Here is a 22150-nt window from a genome sequence, read left to right on the forward strand (position 1 = left end):
AAAACAAATCTCTGTTAGAAATTAGTTTCTTTTTTTATAAGTAAGGTACCATGGGAACCGTAATCTTAATTATGTTCATAAGTCATAAGACTTAATTTGAGGCTGTGAAAAAATAAATTCATGAAACTTGTTTTTATGCCATTGTTGGTTTTAAAAGCATCTATGTAAATATAATTTCAGGATGCCGTGCTTTTCCACAATACCATATTTTACAACCTGCTGTATGGAAACATCAACGCCACGGCAGAGGACGTGTACCGGGTGGCCAGACTTGCAGGAATCCATGATGCCATTCTCAAAATGCCTCATGGATATGAGACGCAGGTCGGAGAACGAGGCCTGAAGCTCTCAGGTACACGCCTTTCAGAAAAGAAAGCCGATATCCTTAAAGAGCACCTTGGGTTCAGAGGATTAGGTTCTTCTCGAGTGATCTGGTGCATGTTGTGTTGTGACAGGTGGAGAAAAGCAGCGTGTGGCCATCGCACGGGCGATCCTCAAGAACCCTCCCATCCTGCTGTACGACGAGGCCACATCTTCTCTAGACTCAATCACTGAAGAGGTAAGAGCTTTGGACTCTGTCAATTAAACAGTAGATTCCTTAATAACAGGTATGAAAACAGTTGCTCAGTACTGCACACAAGCTGTGTGTTTTCAGTAGGGCTGGGTAATAAATATGGATTTCTCGATATTTTTACGAACCGATATCGATTCTTAAATCTCAAGAATCGATTAGTCATCCTGTTTCATTTGAATGAATGGGAAATTGTATCGCGGCTGCGCGCATCCAAAACATCGCAATAATCTTTGTCCTTTGTTACTATTGATATGAAACAAAGTCTCAATTTTCAAATTACGTCCATTTTCTTTATAAATTCAAAAACATAAATAACGTTTTGGCGCTGTGGCGTGAGATCGCTCTGGCGCAGCTCAAGAGAAGCAGCAGCGCTGATCTCTCTTCCGGGTTAATAATACCAGTCACAGCGCCAAATAAACATGAATGAGCATCTGAAAGTGTGTTAAAACTTATCGAAATTCGTATCATGTCACATTGATTGGCTCAATCAGCGTTTCAACCGTGGAAAGACGTCAGTTAAACAGCTTGTAATCAATGTCATGTATCGTCATATTTACCTCAGATAACACACAAACTCGTTAGTCAGCTAGAAGAAATAATGAGTATTTTGCTAAATATATACACCATATTACATATGCATTATAATCTTAATGTTTTTTTAATATTTAATGCATATTTGAATAAATCTGGTAAGTTTTTATGACAGCCACCATTTAAATGTTTATATTTCATATAATCTTCTTGTTATAAAATAAATAAAAATGTAATTTAAGTGTTTGTATAGCTACAAAACAGTGAATTATTACCTTCATATTAGGCTAATGAAGCCTATAGGCTACAACTAGACTCCCATAGTTTACAGCATTAGTTCAGAGATTTAACTGACATACGAGGTCTGTAACAAGAGGGGATTGTGTAATACAAATGAGAAGAACTGCCTTTGGTCAGTCAGCTTTTTCTGTGAGAGCAGCTCACACTTGGAACAGTTTACCTATGTCTATTAAAGACATTGCTTCATATGGGCTATTTTAAGATTAAATTAAAATCATGGTTAAAGGACAATCAAGTGTGTACCCATATTTTGTAGTTTTTTTAAATCATCTTAATCATGTTTTGATTTGTTGAATGTATTTTATGAGATTTTATGTAATTTGTTTTAATGTATGTATAAGTATTGTTGATTGTCTGAATGTATTTTATCGGTTATTACATCTGCCCAGTAACTACAGTTGAAAAGTAGCCAAGATGGCTAAGCTTGCACATTTACATAAGCGTTTATTAATGTGCGCGGTTCCACTGATTAAATAAAAAATAAAATTAGATTTCCTTGAGAAAATTTGCCATTTATTGTAACTGATATCCAAAATAATCAATATCGAATCGAAATCGAATTGAATTGCAATCTTGTGAATCGAAATCGGATCGAATTGTGAAATTTGTGTCAATACCCAGCCCTAGTTTTCAGAGTATACGGTAGGGGGCGCTATTACACATCTTCTAAAAGAGTATTGAATCTCCACATCAAAACACAGGCGAAGAAGATGCAGAAGCAAGAGATATCATATGTAAGCAGAATTATACGTAAAATACGCGATCATCAACATTAAACGGCAGATAAATCAATTGCCTAATGTTACTGAATGTTTCTTTCATAAAAAACGTTTTTGACAAATTCTACCCACATTCAAGTGCATGAAGCTAGGATTAAAGTTTTTTTGTTTGTTTTTTTTTAACCAGAGACTGTTTTCTTTCTTTTGATATATTGCATTTTTAGATATTCATACTTTCTGGGGACCTTGAAATTTTTGTGAAAATGCTCAAAAATGCAGGCGGTGGCTTACAACTCTTTCATAACTTCTATACCTCCATCTTGCTCCATCCATTACTATAGCCACCATTCTCCCAGTGGCCTACATATTACCGTGGACCAGGTAGGGAAAAAACTAAAGAGGATTCATGTGAGCAAAGTAGTCGGCCATGATGGAAGGTCCTGGAAATATGAGCAGAACAGCTAAGAGAAGTTGTGGCACAGATGTTTAATGTTTGAAGAGGGAGGTACCTGTTGGTGGAGTGCACAAAAAGAGGATCTGTAAGGACCTCAGTGGTTTTAGACCGGTGGCACTGACCTATCTGACAAAAAGACCACAGTATGTGCGCCTACAGAACTGTAGGTCAGCTAGTTTTGTTGGCCACAGGGGACTGTTTTGGCACCTTTCCTTTTAACTTTTATACCTCTGACTAGTTCACTTTAAAAAAAAAATTTTTGCTGATAATTTACTGACCCCCATGTCATCCAAGATGTCCACGTCTTTCTTTCTTCAGTCAAAAAGAAATTAAGGTTTTTGATGAAAACATTCCAGGATTTTTCTCCATATAATGGACTTCAATGGGAACCAAACGGTTCAAGGTCCAAAAGACACTTTCAGTGCAAACTGCAAACTGTTCAAAGGGCTTTAAACGACACCAGACGATGAATTGGAGGTTTTTTTTATTTATTTAAGTAGGTCGTTGTGTGGTAAACTATATCTACTTGAGATATTGAGATTATTGATTGATTGCACTATTATTGTCTATTTTTGTGCACGTTGTCTCGATTTCTGTCGCTGCTGTTACAGGGATTAATAAAGGAAGTGTAAGTCTTTCCCTGCCAATGTTTTTGTAAAAAGTTAAGTTAACAAACAGTTGGGAAAGGAATCAGGAAACTTTCTTAAGAATAAAATTCTTCTTAACTGCTACTTTCTAATTTGAGAAAAACTGTGTGTTCCCTTAAGAAAAAAGATAAGAACATTCTTAAGACAACATTTAAGGAGTATTCATATTCATAATCAAGTCATGATTATAATAAAGGAAGTCTAAGTCTTTCCCTGCCAACGTTTTTGTAAAAAGTTAAGTGAACACAAACAGTTGGGAAAGGAATCAGGAAACTTTCTTCTTAAGTGCTACTTTCTAATTTGAGAAAAACTGTGTGTTCCCAAAAAATGTTCTTAAGAAAAAAGATAAGACAACATTTAAGGAGTATTCATATTCCTGAAAAGAAGGCTCTTAAAAATAATTGTAAATAACGTTAGGATAACCTCCAACCTGATAAGATGATTAATGACTTTGTTGGGTTGTTTTAAAGATTAAGCGTTAAAACACATGCTACATATATAATACACATGACTAGTACCAGGAATCGAATCAGGAATCACAGATCGATTATAGAGGGAGTGTTCCCTCTGGCCAGGACTAACGAGGCAGCACACAGATACAGGACGCATTCACTGTAGAAAGAGCACAAAGACGGAGCGTAAATTAATGGGAAAGACCTCTGCATTATGACTCCGGCCCTTTTCATTTTAACTCGTCACAGTGATTAAATCCCATCAAGCTAGTCGGACAAAAAGGTGTTTTTCATTCAGCAAGTCTTCAGCAACACCCACCTCTCAATCAAATTACACCAACGCCAATAAGCCATTCATTTTCATAAGAGAAAAATGGATTGTTTTTAATAAAATATTTGAGAACTTGTTGCACTTAGGAACAATCTTACAAACTTTTTCGAATTTATCTTAAAAGGTAACTAAACCCCTGGGCAGAGCCTGACTCCACCCACTGGCAATATTTGAAAATGCTGAAAAAGTGGGCAGACCCCAGCGGAGATAGAGGGGACGAAATAGATGCTAAAACACTCTATCCTGATCGTTTTTAATACTCACAATTCCAGTTCCTGACTCCCTACAATGGTTTTGACGAAACAAGATGGTTTTTATTTTGCCAAGGGCGTGGTGAGCTGAAAGCTGCATACGCCACGAAGAACCGCTAAAATCCAATAGGAAAATTCAACTGCAGTAGCCACCGTTCAACCTGAAGAGGGCAGCACTAAGACACTTTTACACCATATATTGTAGAAATAAAACACTTTATACACAAATGTCAAAAAGTTACTCGAATCAATGACTGGTATTAATAAAGATCCATTCTTACAGATCATTAACTAAAAAAAGTCGGTTAAGTGTTTAGTTACTCTTTAAGTTCTTTTTGTAAATCCGTAACTAAATGTGTTTCTTCGATCACATTAGAGCCAGGCCGATATATCGGCAGGCTCATATTATCGGCCGATATTAGGCATTTTCTAAAATATCGGTATCGGCAGTTATAATGGCCGATAAATGAATATTTCAAAATTAAAATAAAAACGGACGAATCACGCTTCAACCATGTCATGAGTGTTGTCAAAAAGTGCAGGTAAAGGGATAGCAAGCTGACATTGTAATTATAAAGTAGCTTATAACTATAAGGCAATGTAGGGACTAATTATTATTTTATTTATCAGAACTTTAACATATTTTGATGTTCCTTTGTTCTGTTGAGACAAGTTTCTTTTTAAAATGCATTATCATATTATTTTAGTTAACTCATAAATAACTACAAATAACTAATGTTAGGGAAATCTGTTAATATTTTGTTGTGCGTTTCTGAAATAATAATAATATCGGCCGATATATCGGATTTTAAAACCAACAAATATTTGTATCGGTATCGGCCTTCAAAATCCTTTATCGGTCGGGCTCTAGATCACATCCACCCCAACGTGTTTTTTTTTCTTTCTTGCTGATCCAAAAATGATCCGAACCACTAAAATACACAGAAATATGTCAAAATGTTGTGTATGTCATAAGTGAACATAAATAGTTGAGAGAAAATTCGATGTGTAACAGTAAATTAGATCTGTGCATACGGTCGTACAGGGATAGGTCACCCAAAAATTTTAATTCTGTCATTAATCACTCACCCTCAAATCATTTGAAACCTGTGAGACTTTCGTTCATCTTTAAAACACAAATAGAGATATTTAAATAAAAACCTGTGATCTCTCTGTCCCTCCATTGACGGCTCTGACAATGACGCTTCAAAACGTTCATAACGAGATCGGAAAACAAATCCATGTAAATCGACTAGTTTTGTAAAGAGACATGATCGCTTTTTATGATGAACAGATTTAACTTAGGCTTTTATTCACACTAGTCACATGTCTGAAATGTTGGCGTCATACTATGTTTATTTATTAGAATACAACACAACATGGGTCAAACAGTATTATATTTATTTATTGCAACTGAGTCAAATTTTGCCAGGGCAGTTTGACCCATTGGCTCGACCGGGCCGGTAGAAACAATCCTTTGCTCTTGGTTTATCAGCCTCATTTGAGCTATTTAGCAGTGTAGATCACTAACAGATCTTTGAAGAAAGAATAACTGCTCAATACTGCTGGTTTTGAGAACAGTTCATTTGATATTTACACTAAGCCTTTTCATTTTCATTAGGTTTTATGTCTTATTATAGTCAAGGAAGTGTTTGCTCTGATGGCTTTCTTCTGTTTTAATGCATCTTATTGTCAGAAGGTCTTCATATAAATCCTGTCAATCATATCAGGGCTTGTTATTGCAGAGAAATGTTGCTGTCATGAGGCAGACGGTTCCTTAATGAAAGAAATATCACTTCAACCTTGCAGACTCGTTCAGAGGAGCGAGGATAAAAGAGAAACAACACTTTTCAAACACCTCATGATTTTTTTTTTCCTCATTTTCTTTGCAGAATATTATGACTTCCATGAAGAAGATGGTGAGGGACAGAACATCTGTCTTTATTGCGCACCGGCTGTCCACCATTGTGGATGCGGATGAGATTATTGTACTAAACCAGGTAAGCTAAATATGTGTGACAGGTGGCGAAACACACAGAAGCGAATGCACTAATCAAGAATACAGTGTTAAATTCCAAATATTATAAAAAAAACTATGAAGGTTCACACCAACATCAAAGTTCGGTCAATTCTGAACCCTGACCCGCTCGATTTATAACGATCACCTAAATAGCGAGTTTCATTACATATTAACTCTACAATGTGCATGTCAAAATTATAGCTATAAATCAATATAAATGTCCACTCCTTTTTAGTCTGTGGTTTGAATGTGTGCAGGAAATGGTTATATGTTACACAGTGAGCTGAGATTATTTGAACCCATGGCAATATATGTTAATCTAAAATAAAACAAATTCCAGTGGATTATAATTGTGCAAAACTAAAGTAGCCTAAATCCACGTTTATTTTTTTACGTGTCAGTCAGTCTGAGGTGTCGTTGACAACACGTTGCATCACTTTCGTGTGTGTGGCTTCGGAGTTCAGACTTGACTGAAGGGGTCAGTCAAGTCCGAACTGTAAAAAAAAAATGTGTTCAATTTACGGTAAAATACCGGTAGCTGTGGTTGCCAGAAATTTACCGTATAAAATACGGTAGCAAGAATTTACGCTAATAAGATTTTACAGGCTTAACTTAAAATTTACGGAAATAAACCGTATTTAATTATCTGATATACTGTTAAATTATCGAGCATTTGACGTGTTTATCTGTTTTATACCATTGTAATATACTGACATCCATCAATCACAGCAGTAATGAGAGTCACATGATATATGAAAACTCATCACATGTAGCTCTTTCACAAGAAACTTAATACGACAATTCACCATGACGTCACAACAATAATAGACGTTCTTCCGGGTGGCAAAAGCCGAAGCGTCCCTATGGCAACACTAGTAAATTGCATGGAGGGAGACACACCGCCGGCAGAAGCCTAATCTACATTTCAACAGTTGATTCAAAAACAGACGTGGTGGAAATTCGAACATAGTTAACATGATCATTAAAGCTTAGATTCTTTGATCTAGAGACGTGCACTCCCAACTAGGGTTGGGAACCGAGAACCGGTTCTTTTCCAGAACCGGTTGTGTTTTTGAAAAAAATACAGGAACCGTGCAAAATTTCGGTTCCGAAAACGGTTCCGATGCCGATGCGATATCATCATGTGGGCGAAGTGCTGGGAGTAGAAGACGCCGTCTAATTCCTAAATGACAAAAACTTCACCACTGAAGTTGCGATTTGCTTTCACACGCGCTGCATTTGTCACACACAGACACACGCACGCTGCGCGCGCCGACCGCCGAGTCACTCTCTAGCCTACATTCAAATCTGTTTGCGCTGAGAGAGAGAGAGCAGTTGTCGATATGAAACTGCTTTACAATCACAGTCTCAATATTTATTTGTTTCACATATTCAAATGATTTCCGTTACAGAATTAGTGAGATTATAGTTTGAGTAAACATTGACGGTAGTGATCAAAACAGATGCAGTCCGTATATTTTTTGTGTTCAGAATTTACAAAATATATACAATGAGCGAGTGCATCATAATGTTTTTTTTTTTCAAACCGTGTTTTTGTCTTATCTTGAATCACTACGTAAAGCCTGTAATAAGCGTTAATACTCGGACTTCTTTAGACTGGCCGGCGGATCGCAGCTGCTGCGGAGTAGCCCAATGCCTGCGTGACTCGTCATGGACATAAACAGAGAGAAGTAGCTCCGGCAACAATGTTCTTCCGCAAGACGCATGCAGTTCTGTTTATTAACTGCTAGAGCGCCGATTTATCCAGTAATGAAATAAGTAAAGTCTTTATGAATCAATCATTCAAACCGTTTTAAAAAATAATCTGTTCTACACACATATACAGTGCTAAAGCATATACTAATACTATTCCTTCTGAGAGGGTATTCTTCACTGTTGGAGATACAATAAAGGAGAGGTCTAAATTATTATAGAGAATGCAGAATTTTTTAATTTCCTTTATATATAATTTTTTTTTTTTGCAAAGATTGCTTAATAATATTTTGAGTTTGTTTACATTACCAGTCTGTTAAACTAATTTGTCATGTACTATAAAAAATAAACACAAAAAGGATTGTGGATTTTTCTCTTACTAATATTTTTAATTGAATGGGAACCGGAACCGGAATCGTTTGGCGGAACCGGAATCGGAACCGGAACCGGAAAATTTCTCACGATTCCCAACCCTATGCACTAGACCGCGGTGCGGGACTAGATCTGATGGCCGAGTGCAGGCGGTAATGCACTCTGTGTGTGCGGATTGCAGGAGAATAAAACGATTCGCGGGACTCCCGCAAACTAGAAATATCTATGAATAAAACAAATAAAAACTAATACATTTGTATTCATCTGTTGCAGAAAAGCAACAAGAACAACTAAAACAAAATAGAAATGACTTGCATGGCAGAGTTTCTTTTTATAACGTGACTGCAGCGATGAGCGATGTAGCCAATCACAGACATATGTGTTGATTTATTGAACGCATTGGCCAATCAGAAGCATTTACGATGAAGAAGCATTTACTCACCGCTCAAAAGAAAGTAACATAGAAAGTAATAGAAATAACTAAGTTAGTTGAGAACGTCAGTTATATAACGACCCACGTATTAAAATGGTTGGGTTTAAATCGGGCTCAGGCTCATAATTAGAAGACGACATGCACTTTTGACGACGTCCACTCGCTTTAACCTCCTCACCCACAGGTTCTGCTGGATAGATTTACTTTTTTCTGAAGGAAATCGATAAAAAAAACCTACACCTTTTGCTGTATATCTGGAGGCGCAACCCCAAACACAACATATTTTCGCCATAGATTCAACTTTGATCAACAACAATGATTTTAACTGTGTAACTGTTCAGTTGCCGGCTGGATCTCTTCAGTTAGTCAATGGAAGCCGCTCGCGTTCTGCCACCCGGAAGTATCGCGGTGCCTATTGTTTACAAACATTCTGAAATGCCCTATATTAACATATAGAAGCGGCACAGTGTCATTCACTCAAACAATAAACACCATCATGGTAACACCCATGAAATTTTAAAAAGGCAATAAACATTAATTTAACAACATTAAATGTCACATAAAACCCTAATGTACCTAACTGATTAGAAAAAGACTAAGCAAACTATGAAGAAACAAGTTATTTCAGCAAAAATGCATCAAGTGTGGAGTGTCATGCAGGGAATTGTGGGAATGGCAATTTACGTTTTTTCACTGTAAATTATACGATGAGTTGTTCATTTTCACTTTAAAAACTGTAAATTTAACAGTATTTTACAGTAAAATTACTTGAAATTTACCATAAGATCTATCACAGTTATTTACCGTATATAGTAAGGAAAGGTTCTGTTAACCAATTAACAGGTTTTCTCTGTAGTATTTTTACAGTCTTTTACTGTTAAAATCACAATCATTTTTTACAGTGATTGAGTACATGGCAGGAGAATAAAATAAACCGAACAATTTAACTTTATTTTATTTTTTTCAATAAAGGTATTGTGTCGATTTAATTAAAAATCAACATATTACATATTTCAAAATATTACATATCAACATATTCAAAAAATCAACATATTACATAAAAATCAAAAAATCAACATTGCACATTTCATTCATCATGTATAATACACCGACCAATCATCATGTGCCAAAACAAGTTCAAAAAGTTCATTGGACAATGTAAAGTGGAGCGGTAATATTCTGGTCATTCATAAATCGTTTGAAAATGATATGGGCAAACCAGTAAATACCCAATGCAGGGGACATGTAGCAACCAAATTAACTCAAGTGGGAACCTTTCTCCATGAATGTATCGATGCTGATTTGAAAAGATATGAGAGACAATGCAGTGTCATTGACAAACTCCACACCCATTTCATGGGCACTTTTGGAGGATATAGTCATTGTTTCATAAGCTGTTTCACCAACAGACTGGATGTCCAAGGTCACGTGGGCAGTGACAGCAGCGAGAGCTCTTCATCATCGCAAATGAAGGACACAGAAGATGTGAATGCTTTCTTCCAGTCCATCTGAAATTATATTAAACTGTTTGCACTACTTGTTTCCATGTAGAGCAGAAGCACCACAAAAAACATTTGCACCTCAAAGCAAAATGCAACAATAGGAAAAATATGCAAAGGATGCTAATGTTTCCCAGGGTCCCCTTGTGCTGCTCCATGTTAAAGTACAGCAGACATTGCATACCGGTGATTTTAGGGCTGTGTTTATGACATGCCATGGTCGTGGTGTCATCCAGCTTAATGTGTCTCGACATCTTAACAGCATTCACTAGTCGATGCATTGGCTTTGGCTGAACAGTTGAGCTTGATCCATTGAAGGTCCATTGTTTGATTATAAAAACTGCATCAAATGCATGTCATTCTCTGTCTAATAACCCGAAATAGTCAGTCATTTACAGTGAACCTTGATTCCTGCAAGTCGAATGTCGCCCACAGGCTGACAGACACAGTAAGCGAGTGGCACATGGCTGTATCTTTGAAAGATTCATGGCAACACAAGCAGCGTGAACCTTTCAATGGAGCAATGTGAGCTTTTGTGATCATCTCTCCACTCGCACACTCTCCGTCGACGTCATGCTGGACTCGCCAGAGACGGGACGGGTGTTAATACTACAACTAGTGCACAAATGTCCAGTCCCACTTTCATAAATCAATTTGCTTTTATCAACACAAAAACAAAACAAAAAATAAATGTAAAACGTAAAATAAACGGAAAATTTATTAGTTTTGCTATTTTAGTTTTGCACACATTGTCATGTTAATTGTCGTTGATATTTGTTTGTGAGGGGCACTTTTGATTGATTGATTTTGATTGATTTTGTATATTCTGCCAAGTGTCTTGTTTAACTTCACGTTTTTATTTCAACAATAGCTTTGTTTAATATAATGGATTAAAATTACCGTATTTTCCGCACTATAAGGCACACTTAAAAGCCTTTAATTTTCTCAAAAAACGACAGTGCGCCTTATAATCCGGAGCGCCTTATGTATGGATCAATTGGTTAATAATAATATTCCCTATTGGTACCGAGTTTATTTAAGTTATTAAAGTCGCCCGCGAACTCGCGCTGGTGTCCATCTTATGCCCGCTCTGTCACACGGCCAGTTAAACCTCGTATAAATCAGGTTATGTGAGTCTCCCGCGCACGAGTGCTCACTCTTACTAACAGCCAGCTGTTGCTGTCAGCGAGCCGCCTTAGAATGAAAAATATAAAAGGTAATTGCGACTTTTTATCTCACAATTCTGACTCTTTTTCTTACAATTCTGACTTTTTTTCTCACAATTGCGAGTTTACATTTTGTAGTTCTGACATTATTTCTCAGAATTGCGAGATGGAAAGTCAGAATTGCGAGATATAAAGTCAGAGTTGTGAGATTTAAACTATTCTGAGGTTCTGCTCAACTCTTGTTTCCCCTTAGAATTGGCCTGATAAGTCGCAATTGTGAGTTTATATCTCACAATTCTGAGAAAAAAATGTCAGAATTTCGACATATAAACTCTTTGCAATTATGTGTTATAAGTTATAATCAGAATTGCGAGATGCAAACTCACAATTGTGAGAAAAAAGTCAGAATTGTGAGAAAGTTGCACTTGTCTTTTTTTCTCAGAATTGCTTTTTTATATCTCGCAATTCTGACTTTATATCTCGCATTTCTGACTTTATATCTCACAATTCTGACTTTATATCACGCAATTCTGACTTTATATCTCGCATTTCTGACTTTATAACACGCAATTCTGACTTTATATCTCACAATTCTGACTTTATATCTCACAATTCTGACTTTATATCTCGCAATTCTGACTTTATATCTCGCATTTCTGACTTTATATCTCACAATTCTGACTTTATATCTCGCAATTCTGACTTTATATCTCGCATTTCTGACTTTATATCTCACAATTCTGACTTTATATCTCGCAATTCTGACTTTATATCTCGCATTTCTGACTTTATATCTCACAATTCTGACTTTATAACACGCAATTGCGACTTTATATCATGCAATTCTGACTTTATCTCGCAATTCTGAGAAATAAACTCAGAATTGCGAGATAGTAACTCGCAATTGTGAGAAAAAAAGTCAGAAATGTGAGATAAAAAGTCACAATTATTTATTTTATTTTTTTATTCAGTGGCGGAAACAAGCTTCCGTAGTTACGTGCCCGTGCTCACGCTTACTAAATAAACGCCTCACCTCCGGTGCCGCGCACTCGCTACATTCCCTTTAGCACATCTAGTGGATGCATAACGCAAACCCAGTCAAACGTTTGACTGCAGTATCTTATGCGCCTTATAATCCGGTGCGCCCTATGTATGAAAAATGGGTCTAAAATAGGTCATTCATTGAAGGTGCACCTTATAATCTGGTGCGCCTTATAATGCGGAAAATACGGTAATTTGTAATAATGTGTCATTTTTTTTTTATTTTTCAATCGATTAATTGTAAAAATAATCGACAGATTAATCGATTATCAAAATAATGGTTAGCCCTGCCCTAGCATCCATACCCGCGCCCGATATTGTTCTGTTTAATAGAAGCGCTGTAATGTTCAAGCTCTTTTTTTTTTTTATAAGTATTTTTATTAGGATTTTAAATTTTACAAAAAAGCAAAATAAAACAAAATACATTTAGATGTATACAACTCAATAAATGATAATATCAACAGAAACAACAGAATGAATAATTTTTAATATCATGTTCAAGCTCTTTGACAGCCAATCAGAATCCATCGTGTTTTTATCGTTCACCAGCAGGAAAAAAATATTCTCTGATTCCGTGACAAACTGATTCTGACAGTATTGTTCCTCTGTGCTGTTATTGTTGTAGTTGTGATGTGGACTGCTGTTCTTTACATTAGAATGTCTTTACCGTCCTGTACCGTAGAAAGACTGGGATGCTACCGAAGAGCCTACAATTTTAGCAAGTAGTTTTCCTCTTTTTAGTGTCCAGGAGAAGTATGCGACGCTCATGACTATAAAGAGCAGTCTCACGGCGGCTTCAGCTCGTTAGCGATTTAGCTCGTTAACAGTGGAATACCTCTTGTTTGTCTCCCATGTGTGGAGACCTTTTCAGTCTGGGTGTGGGTGAGGGGGTGGAGAAGGTGCTGCAGCTGCAGCGTGGAGAAAACCTTGCGTTCAAAGATTGTTGCGAAACGCCGCGTTCGCCCGAAGGTATCTAAAACGGGGTGTAATCGCACGCCCATTGAAGCTGCAAACGACACTTCTGCTAAAAATGCTATCAGTGTTTGAGTCTTGCTTGGCCAAAGTGGCGTCGTAATTGATGCAAGTAACTAGCAAACAGCCGGGAGACGCATTCAGTCGTCATTGTGTTAGCTCATTTCATACTTTGCTTTGTTGCTGGCAGTCTTTTAAGAGGCAGTGCTGCATGAACGCCCACACCGCTGTCTTTCTGCTCTCTCTAGACCTTCCTCAAACATGCACACGCTCTCTCTCCATCGATGCCCCTTCATGGCCCTAAATCTCTTGTTTTTGCCCAGTTCTTTCAATTTAGATGCAGCCGCACAGTCTTTCTGTCTGCAGGCAGCGTTATGCTGGGGAATATCAAGGCATCAATAAAAGAAACGAAGATTTAAATGCTGAAAAACACCCTCTGGCCTCCTGAAACAATCCCAAGGCAAAGCCTGCATAAACACTGAGGCTTTTTTCCTCGTGTGTGTGTTTATCTGAACGTTGCTGTGCATCGACGCTGTTCTCACACGACGACCCTGGTGGAAAAATAGATGATTATCGTTAACCTTGCGGGGTCTTAACGAGTCTCATTGAAAGTTAAATGAACGTTGTGGTTAAGCTGTATGTGACGTGCTGCCGATTGTCAGGCTTAACTCTCCGTTTGTAAAAGCAAAGAAATGTTCATTTAATTAAATAGGATAAAATAAAGAAATGGGGTGAAAAGAAAGAAATTCAGTCAGTCGGATGTTGATTTCGTTACTGGCTCTGATGGTTTCAGTTCAGCGATATAATTCAAACTCACCTTTTTGAATTATTCATCAAAAAAATCGTTTCATAGAAATCATGTGTTTGGGAGTCTTGCCTACAGACAGCCCACAGAGACTCAAAAGAAAGCCATGCCTTGCCATTATTTTGTTGTTAAATTGGCTTATTTAAGATGAATTTTTCGAGGAGCATGTGTTATTTAAAAAAAGGAAGCGCATACATAATTTTAAGGGCACAAATAAAAAAAAAACATTTGTTTTGTTTTTTCTTAAAAAAAGTTGTATGAGGAGACTTTTACAAGCAAAAAGACAAAAATTACAGCATTTTTTTAAACTGGCTTTTTAAATTTTATTATATTGTTGTACGAGGTCAACTTTTGACGTTCGCTTGGTTTTTGCATTCGAAAACATCAAAATGAATAAGTAATAGGCTATTTTGTACCCTAGTTTTGAGCCACTATGGGCGTCTCGCACTGAAGACTTGGAAGTAAATGCCCACTGCTGTGATAAAAGCGATCGTTAGATTTAATCAGCACGATTAACTGCAATGCTTTTTTTCCCTTAGTTGGTCAAAACAAAAGTGGATGTTACTTATTCAGATGACATTTTCCGGTGAAAATTCTTACGTTGGTCATACTTCCAAAACGTAGAATCTGTGAATGTGAATGCCGGTGCGGCGACTGACAGCTGCACGTTCTCCTTAAAACGTGTTCATCCATGCTGTGCCGTGCCGAGGCTCAACCCACGTAGAGTTGAAAATTCCGTGAACAGCTGCAATTGCAGATTTCGAACAGAGATGGCGACAAAGAGCATTACCCCAGTAATGTACTTCATCAGATAAAGTGACCTGTATGAGTAGTAACAGAGAATGTCTAATTGAAGAGAATTGGCACTGGCTGGTTACTTCCGGTTTCTGGACTGGCTGCAGTAACACGTCTCTGTCCATGCGGGGGCGCTCGCGGTCGAGTGCAGAATGAATGGGAGTCAATGGGGTTTCACCCCCAGAAATCCACTTTTCTCAGGATGTAATTTTTTGTCAAGTAATTTGAAAGTTGCATTCAAAAGGGGGGCCTAAGATAATACACTCAGCTGAAAATTGCATTTTTAAGTTCACTTATCTGTTCTAAAAATCTGTTCAAAAATGTGACGACGTCACACAATAGCAGAATGCTAGCTAACCTGTAAGAAATCAAAAGGACATAAGTACTCGTTCATTCGACTTTTGGCCTATAATCTATATTGAACTTGCGGAATCAACAATAAAATCTATGTTGAGCGACAAACAGGTGAAAGAGACACATTTAGCCGTTTAGCTTCATAGACTCCAATTCATTCTGCTCTCGCCCGCGATCACCTCCAGTGGAATTCTAATGGAACTGCAACCAAGATGATATACAATAGGGCTAATAGGAAGTGCCGAGGCTCTCCGTAGACGGGCTCTGGTAGTAATTCAGCACTTGCAGCTGTTTTATTAGAGTGAAATAAACTAATGTGAATTCATGTGATCAAACATAACTGACAAAGTTCAAGTTAAGGGAAGGAGGCAGGAACCAGCAAACGTTAAATGTAAATGGTATATGCTAATGGTAAATGGACTGTCGAATGACTCTCTGTGGTCATAAAAAAATCCCAGGATGTCTTTCGTAAGAGCAGGGGTGTAACCCCGGCATCCTGGCCAAATTTGCCCAGTAGCCTCTGTCCATCATGGCCTCCTAATCATCCCCATATACACCAATTGGCTTCATCACTGTCTCCTCTCCACCAGTAAGCTGGTGTGTGGTGAGCGTTCTGGCGCAATATGGCTGCCGTCGCATCATCCAGGTGGATGCTGCACATTGGTGGTGGTTGAGGAGATCCCCCCCTTCTATGTGAAGCGCTTTGAGTGTCCAGAAAAGCGCTATATAAATGTAACGAATTATTATTATTATTACTGCATTTATATAGCGCTTCCACAGACCCAATGGCCACCAAAGCGCTTTTATATTTTGCCTCGCATTCACCCATTCACTCACTCATTCACACACCGACGGCAAGCTCGTCCGGAGCAGCTGGGGTTAGGTGTCTTGCTCATGGACACCTCGATACTTGGTCAGGTGGAACCGGGGATTGAACCACCAACCTTTCGGTTTGCAGACAAGCTACATGAACTATATTTTATCCATATAAACACAAACACCACAAAGAAAGGAGTGGCAGAGTCCAACTCTGTCATAAGCCTAATAAAAACACCAGTGTAAAATGTCCCAGGCCTGGTCCTCTCTCACCCTTCACTGTCGTCACTCCTCCTTATATCCTTCCAGAGCTCCTCTGTGGGACTCTGTGTCGCGTTCCTCTCTCACGGCTCTCGGTCTCACCCTGCTTCAAACTAGGGGTGGGGGAAAAAATTGATTCTTAGATGCATCGCGATGCGGGACGCATTTAGTGTGACCGGGTTGATATATCTATGGCAACCAAACGTCACTGGTGAGACAAACGTGCAACGGACGGTCCGATTACGTTTTGGCAGGGGAAAACTGATCAGAAAATGTAACAGAAGTTGTATAAATGTAGTGGAGTAGAAAGTATAATAATTGCTGCAAAATGTAACGAAGTAAAAGTAAAAAGTAGGCACTATTTATTCTACTTGAGTAAAGTAAAGATACTTGAAAAATGTACTTAAGTAAAGTAACAAAGTATTTGTACTTCGTTACATTCCACCGCTGGATTCTGAATCGATTCACAAATGTCAAAAATCGATTTTCAAAAAAAAAAAAAAAAATCAACAGAAACCCGACAAATATGAGAAGCCATACGACGCCTTTTCACCCAGAGGAGGAAAAACACTCGGCTGTACCGGTCGTTGTTGTATTATTAATTTACTACAAGTATATTGCTAGATTCAGATAATTGATTTAGCATCGAATCGCAGCCCTCTGAATCGTAGCCCTCTGAATCGTAATCAAATCGAATCATGAGGTGCCTTGAGATTCCCACCCCTTCTTCAAACCACAGTAACTTAATAAAACTTTAATACATTAGCTCATAATTATATGAATATGATTTCGTGGCTTGGTCCTGTCAAATGACAACAACAACAATTGTTGTTCAATTCCACGCTCATTAACATAATGAAAAAAAACAACTTGTAGGATTTACTAAAATCCTCGTAACAATTTGCACTAACACTTTTTAAAGTAAACTTTACTGCTACTGCTCTGTACAACTTACCTGATATTGTCAAGTAAATCTACTCAATATTGAACTTAACATTCATTTGACATTTATTATTTAATAGAAGTAATTGTTTAATCATATTTAATTTCACATATGGAGAAGTAACATCTACTTAACTAAGTGAAGTCAATTTAATTTAATTAAATTAACTTTTTACTCAATGTAACACTAAATTAAACCACACTTTTAAAGTGTATGCTTTATTTCAAAACATCTGAGTGAATAATACAATAGCTATAGATTCCATACTGCATCTACGTAATAGAAGTAACATGGCACTCGAACACCGAGACCTACTTGGTACACAATGACTAACAATCGATAGATCGTTTGAGTATGAATGTGTCATTTTGAGTAGAAAATGAGTCTAGATCTCTCAAAATGGCAAGTTACCAAACCTAACAACAAACACTATGATAAAACAGTGTAAATGCAGCTGGAAAACAGTGAAAAATCAACCTTTTTCAATGATTCATGCTCCAGTGCATGATGGGAACACCAGTATTAGAAAAGTTGAGTGGGTTTTGCTCAATTTTATATCATTAGCCATGATTCCATCCACTTGTCAATCGAATTACCTGAAATTCATGCGGATAAAGCTGGTGAAAGTGTGTTTCCATCCAACGGCTTTAAAGCGAATAAAAACCTGTACGTAATGACGTCACATGCTGTTTTGCGATCAAATTGGTATATCGAATTGATTTGAGACATTTTAAGGTGTTTCCATTTATTTTCGCACTGAATCGAACAACATTCAAGCAAACTTTTGCGAACAAAGTTTTGTTAGACAAAACGGATCGCGCCATCTACCAAAAAATGATCAATATTTCACAAGTTGAAGGCTAATAATGCTTATGTGCCAGCTGATTGCGACATATGAATGGGATAATGTATGCGAGGCGGTTGTTGTATTCGCCTCACAACCGCCTCGCTTATTACATATAAATCAACCAAATAAATCAATAATTTGACACAAAATATTGACTTAAAAACGAGTTTATTGATTTAAAAACGAGTATTGCTTCTGCTAAAGAAAATAGTCTGTTCCGTCTCTGAACTGCGTCCATGGCAACGGTGTGTTATAGCAACGCCGCAGTCTGTTAACTAGAAATAACAGACCACATTCTACATTACAATTCAACCAAGCCACGTAAAAACAAGCAAAACTAACCTAAGAAAATAACGACGCTATAAACATTGCTATGATGATGCGATGCAGATGCACGTATGCCCGACGACAGCGGAGGTGACTGTGGTTTGGGAACGAGCGCTCAATCAGTTCTGGGAGATCGTGGTTCACGGAAACCCTTTGGTTGAAGCATCTTTTTGCTTTGTCCACTTACATCTGTCTTTGTTGATGTGTGCGCAAACAGACTGGCCGGAAATGAACTCGTCTTCTGACGTGTTGCAACCATAAAAGTGCATAAAACTTAATCGCAATTCATTATTTATTCGGCAAATAACGTTTCCATCAGCTTTCACCGCATTACCCGTATATCGATCAAGAGAAAATTCGATGAGACCGAACGTATTTCATTTGAGTCGATTTTCATGAAATTTCATCGAATTTTACTGTTTCCATAAGGCTTTTTTCATTCGATATCACTTAATTCGGATAAAAACGTGTCGATGGAAACATGGCTATTGATGAATTAAGCACAAATTTAGGATTTACTTTTGTGTTTTGAATTCTTGCCTGAACTAACTTTCATGTAGAAATGACTTACTATTATTATTTCTGTAGCATTTACCACAGCAGTGTGATCGAGCTACTCCTTTGTTATTGTTTTGAATAGCGACCGTTAGCGGTGAAACTTACATACTGTGCCTTTAACGCTACTCACAAGGATAACAAAAAGAGCCGTGACATAAAACAAACTCCACACACAGGAGTGTAATCAACAATGCGTAACCAGAAGTGTGTCCCTGTAGAGTTCAAGTCATGATTAACTGAAAATCATCCCCTCCATTTTTTTTTTTTTTTTTTTTTTTTTTTTTTTACAAACTGAGAGTTGACCGTTTAATCCTGTGGTAATCGAGATCTTGCCGGACATTTCCACCTGTGTTTCTCACCCGACTCTGTCGTTTCTCTTCTCATCCGTGTGACGCAGGGGAAGGTGGCAGAGCGTGGAGACCACCAGACTCTCTTGAACACACAGGGCAGTCTGTACGCCGACCTGTGGAACACACAAAACAGCAGGATCCTGTCTGACGGAGGCAAGCCTGAGCCCGTAGCCGAGCGCGTGTCCCAGAAAGAGGAGGAGCGCAAGAAACTGCAGGAGGAGATCATGAACAGCGTGAAGGGCTGCGGGAACTGCTCGTGCTGAGCTCGGAAAACACCAGGGCCAACGCCGTGCCTTTATTCGCACACGCATCAAGGTCAATCCAACCTGTTTTTTTAAAGATTTGTGTGTCATCTGGAACTCTTGTTTTTATTATGGGTATGTACATATTAATAATGCAATATTTTTGTCTCAAAGTGCTGAGAAGAGCATTGTATATAGCGCACATATCATCAAATAGATATTTTGTCTGTTGAAGTGTGTTAGATATGGATCATTCGTCCTGTGAACATGAGGTCTCATATTTAACCAATGTTAATTTATGCCAAATCTGAGTCGGAATTTACATTTAACAACTTGTATTAAATCAACTTACTTCACTGAGTGTCTGAGAATTATTTATTTCAGCTAATCATACTTCAGAATTCCTAATATTGTCAAATTGGCAGAAGCGTTCATCGTTTCAGGCCACAGGATGTCTGTGGAAATCTTTCAAAGGCTGTCAGTCATTATATGATGAGACGTATATTTAGACTAGGTGTATTTGAAAGATGTAACATTTCTACAGCCACTTAAATACATTCATGTGTGAGTTTGAGATGACTACTGTATGTTGGGTGAATAAAGTGGGTCAATGATGTGGTGTTTTGCCTGGAAAAATACATTAAAATTAATTTCATACATACAATAACTCAAATGTGCCTCTGTTCATGAACCTTTTAACATTATAGAATGTGTATTTTTTGCTTACTTGCTTATTAGCATGCATATTAGTTGTATATTGGCTGTTTATTAGCACTTACTGCATGACACGTGTCCTAACTACACGCGACGCGATAAAATTCCAGCGACAGCAAGTGTGTCTGTCCACAGTAGACGCGACGCGACTGTGAGATGCCACACGTCAATCAAAAATCACAGCCATTCAGAACAGCTTGTGGGCGGAGTCTCTCTGTGAAAGCGCACTGCTGGCCCGTGGACCAAGCGTGCCGCACAAGCCCTCAAAAGTGAAGCCAAAACGTCTCGATCGCCCCCCTGTGACCGGTCCAAGTATAGCTCATAAATCCCGCCTCCCCATGTTATTCAATGGGACGCGAGACCAACTAAACAATTAAATTACACTTCACATATCCTTTTTCCAAAGATAGTTTCTGTCATTTACTGTAGTTTCTATCACGTTGATGTAATTTCAAGTGTTCGTTTTTAAAATAAGTTTGTTTTTAGTTAGTTATGTGATGATAAAAACGGTGCTCTGACATCATGATTGACAGCTGTGATTGACAGGTTCTCTGTGCGAGGTAGTCACTAAAGCACCAGCGGACTTTTTTCATAATGTTGATTATGTGGTTAGTAGTTGTATTTACCTTATTTTAACGAGGTTCTGCAATCAGCAGACATCATTGGAGAAGAACGAAGCAGACAGGGGACACTTAATGAAAGTGCGGGGCGAGTGCTTACGTTTGATTCAGCACGAAGGAGGGCGCGGCCTTGATTTCGCGGCTTTACTTCCTGCTCACGACTGCGCATGACTGGTCCCGAAACACGCAAGTGCGCAGACTCAGGTCCCAAGATGTCAGCGTCATATCGAGACACGGCTACAGTTCTCTCCGATGGAAAAGAGCGGAGGGGCGTCGTCCATCTTTTTTTTACAGTCTATGGTAAGGACAATCAAATCAAGAAATAACATTATTAAAAATCAAAACATTAACGAAATATACTCATTGACTAATTTTGTTATGAAGTAAAGTTGTATGTTTGCATAGAATTCATTTTGAACGCTGTATTATATGCTTTCAAAATCTGAGGTAAATTATCCGTTATTGCTTGTGGCACAGTGACCTATTTTTTAACTAAAAATAAATAATGTGTAGCTACTCATAACCAGTGTAATTTCTTCATTCTGTCAGCCGCGACGTCGCAGAAATAGGAACCGTTTCTAAATTAGAAACTTCGCGTGTCGCCGTCGCGTACATGGAAAGGATCACGTGTCGCGGCGTCGCGTGTAGTTAGGACACAGTGTAAAGCACATAATGCCTTATTCTGCATGGCCATAAATCCACATCCCTAAATCCATCCAATACCTAAACTTAACAACTACCTCACAAATTATTTGGCAGGAACTAGGAGTTTGAGATAAGTCGTAGCTAGTGATAATTACACCCTAAACTAAAGTGTGGCCTTATGTTTTGTTTAAAGTGTGGAGGTGTTATCAGCCTGAGATTGTAATGAAGAAAAAGCTTATTAAAATGCTGGACTAATTGTGGTGGAGCTGGTTTGTCATATATATTTTTATGGTTTATGATCTCATTTAAATATTCGTAGTGATGCAGTTTTGTTTTAAGGGTGAATTGCAGTAAAGTGGGACAGTGCAATGATATTGATCATATCATGTAAATTCTCG

The 22150-nt window shown here is 37.9% G+C and overlaps 1 protein-coding gene across 1 annotated transcript in view; it reads left to right on the plus strand.

Moving 5' to 3' along the window:
* Nucleotides 1-20129, plus strand: part of abcb7 (ATP binding cassette subfamily B member 7) — a 79742-nt gene extending 59613 nt beyond the window's left edge. The window contains exons 13-16 of the mRNA XM_039694181.2: nt 181-352; nt 456-559; nt 6152-6259; nt 19579-20129. Of these exons, the coding sequence (XP_039550115.2) occupies nt 181-352; nt 456-559; nt 6152-6259; nt 19579-19794 (600 nt within the window). The 3' untranslated portion in view covers nt 19795-20129. The remainder of the gene's footprint in view (nt 1-180; nt 353-455; nt 560-6151; nt 6260-19578) is intronic.
* The last annotated feature ends 2021 nt before the right edge of the window (nt 20130-22150 follow it).

Source organism: Pimephales promelas, chromosome 9, assembly GCF_988280905.1.
Source record: "Pimephales promelas chromosome 9, fPimPro1.hap1.1, whole genome shotgun sequence".
Lineage (NCBI taxonomy): Eukaryota > Metazoa > Chordata > Actinopteri > Cypriniformes > Leuciscidae > Pimephales > Pimephales promelas.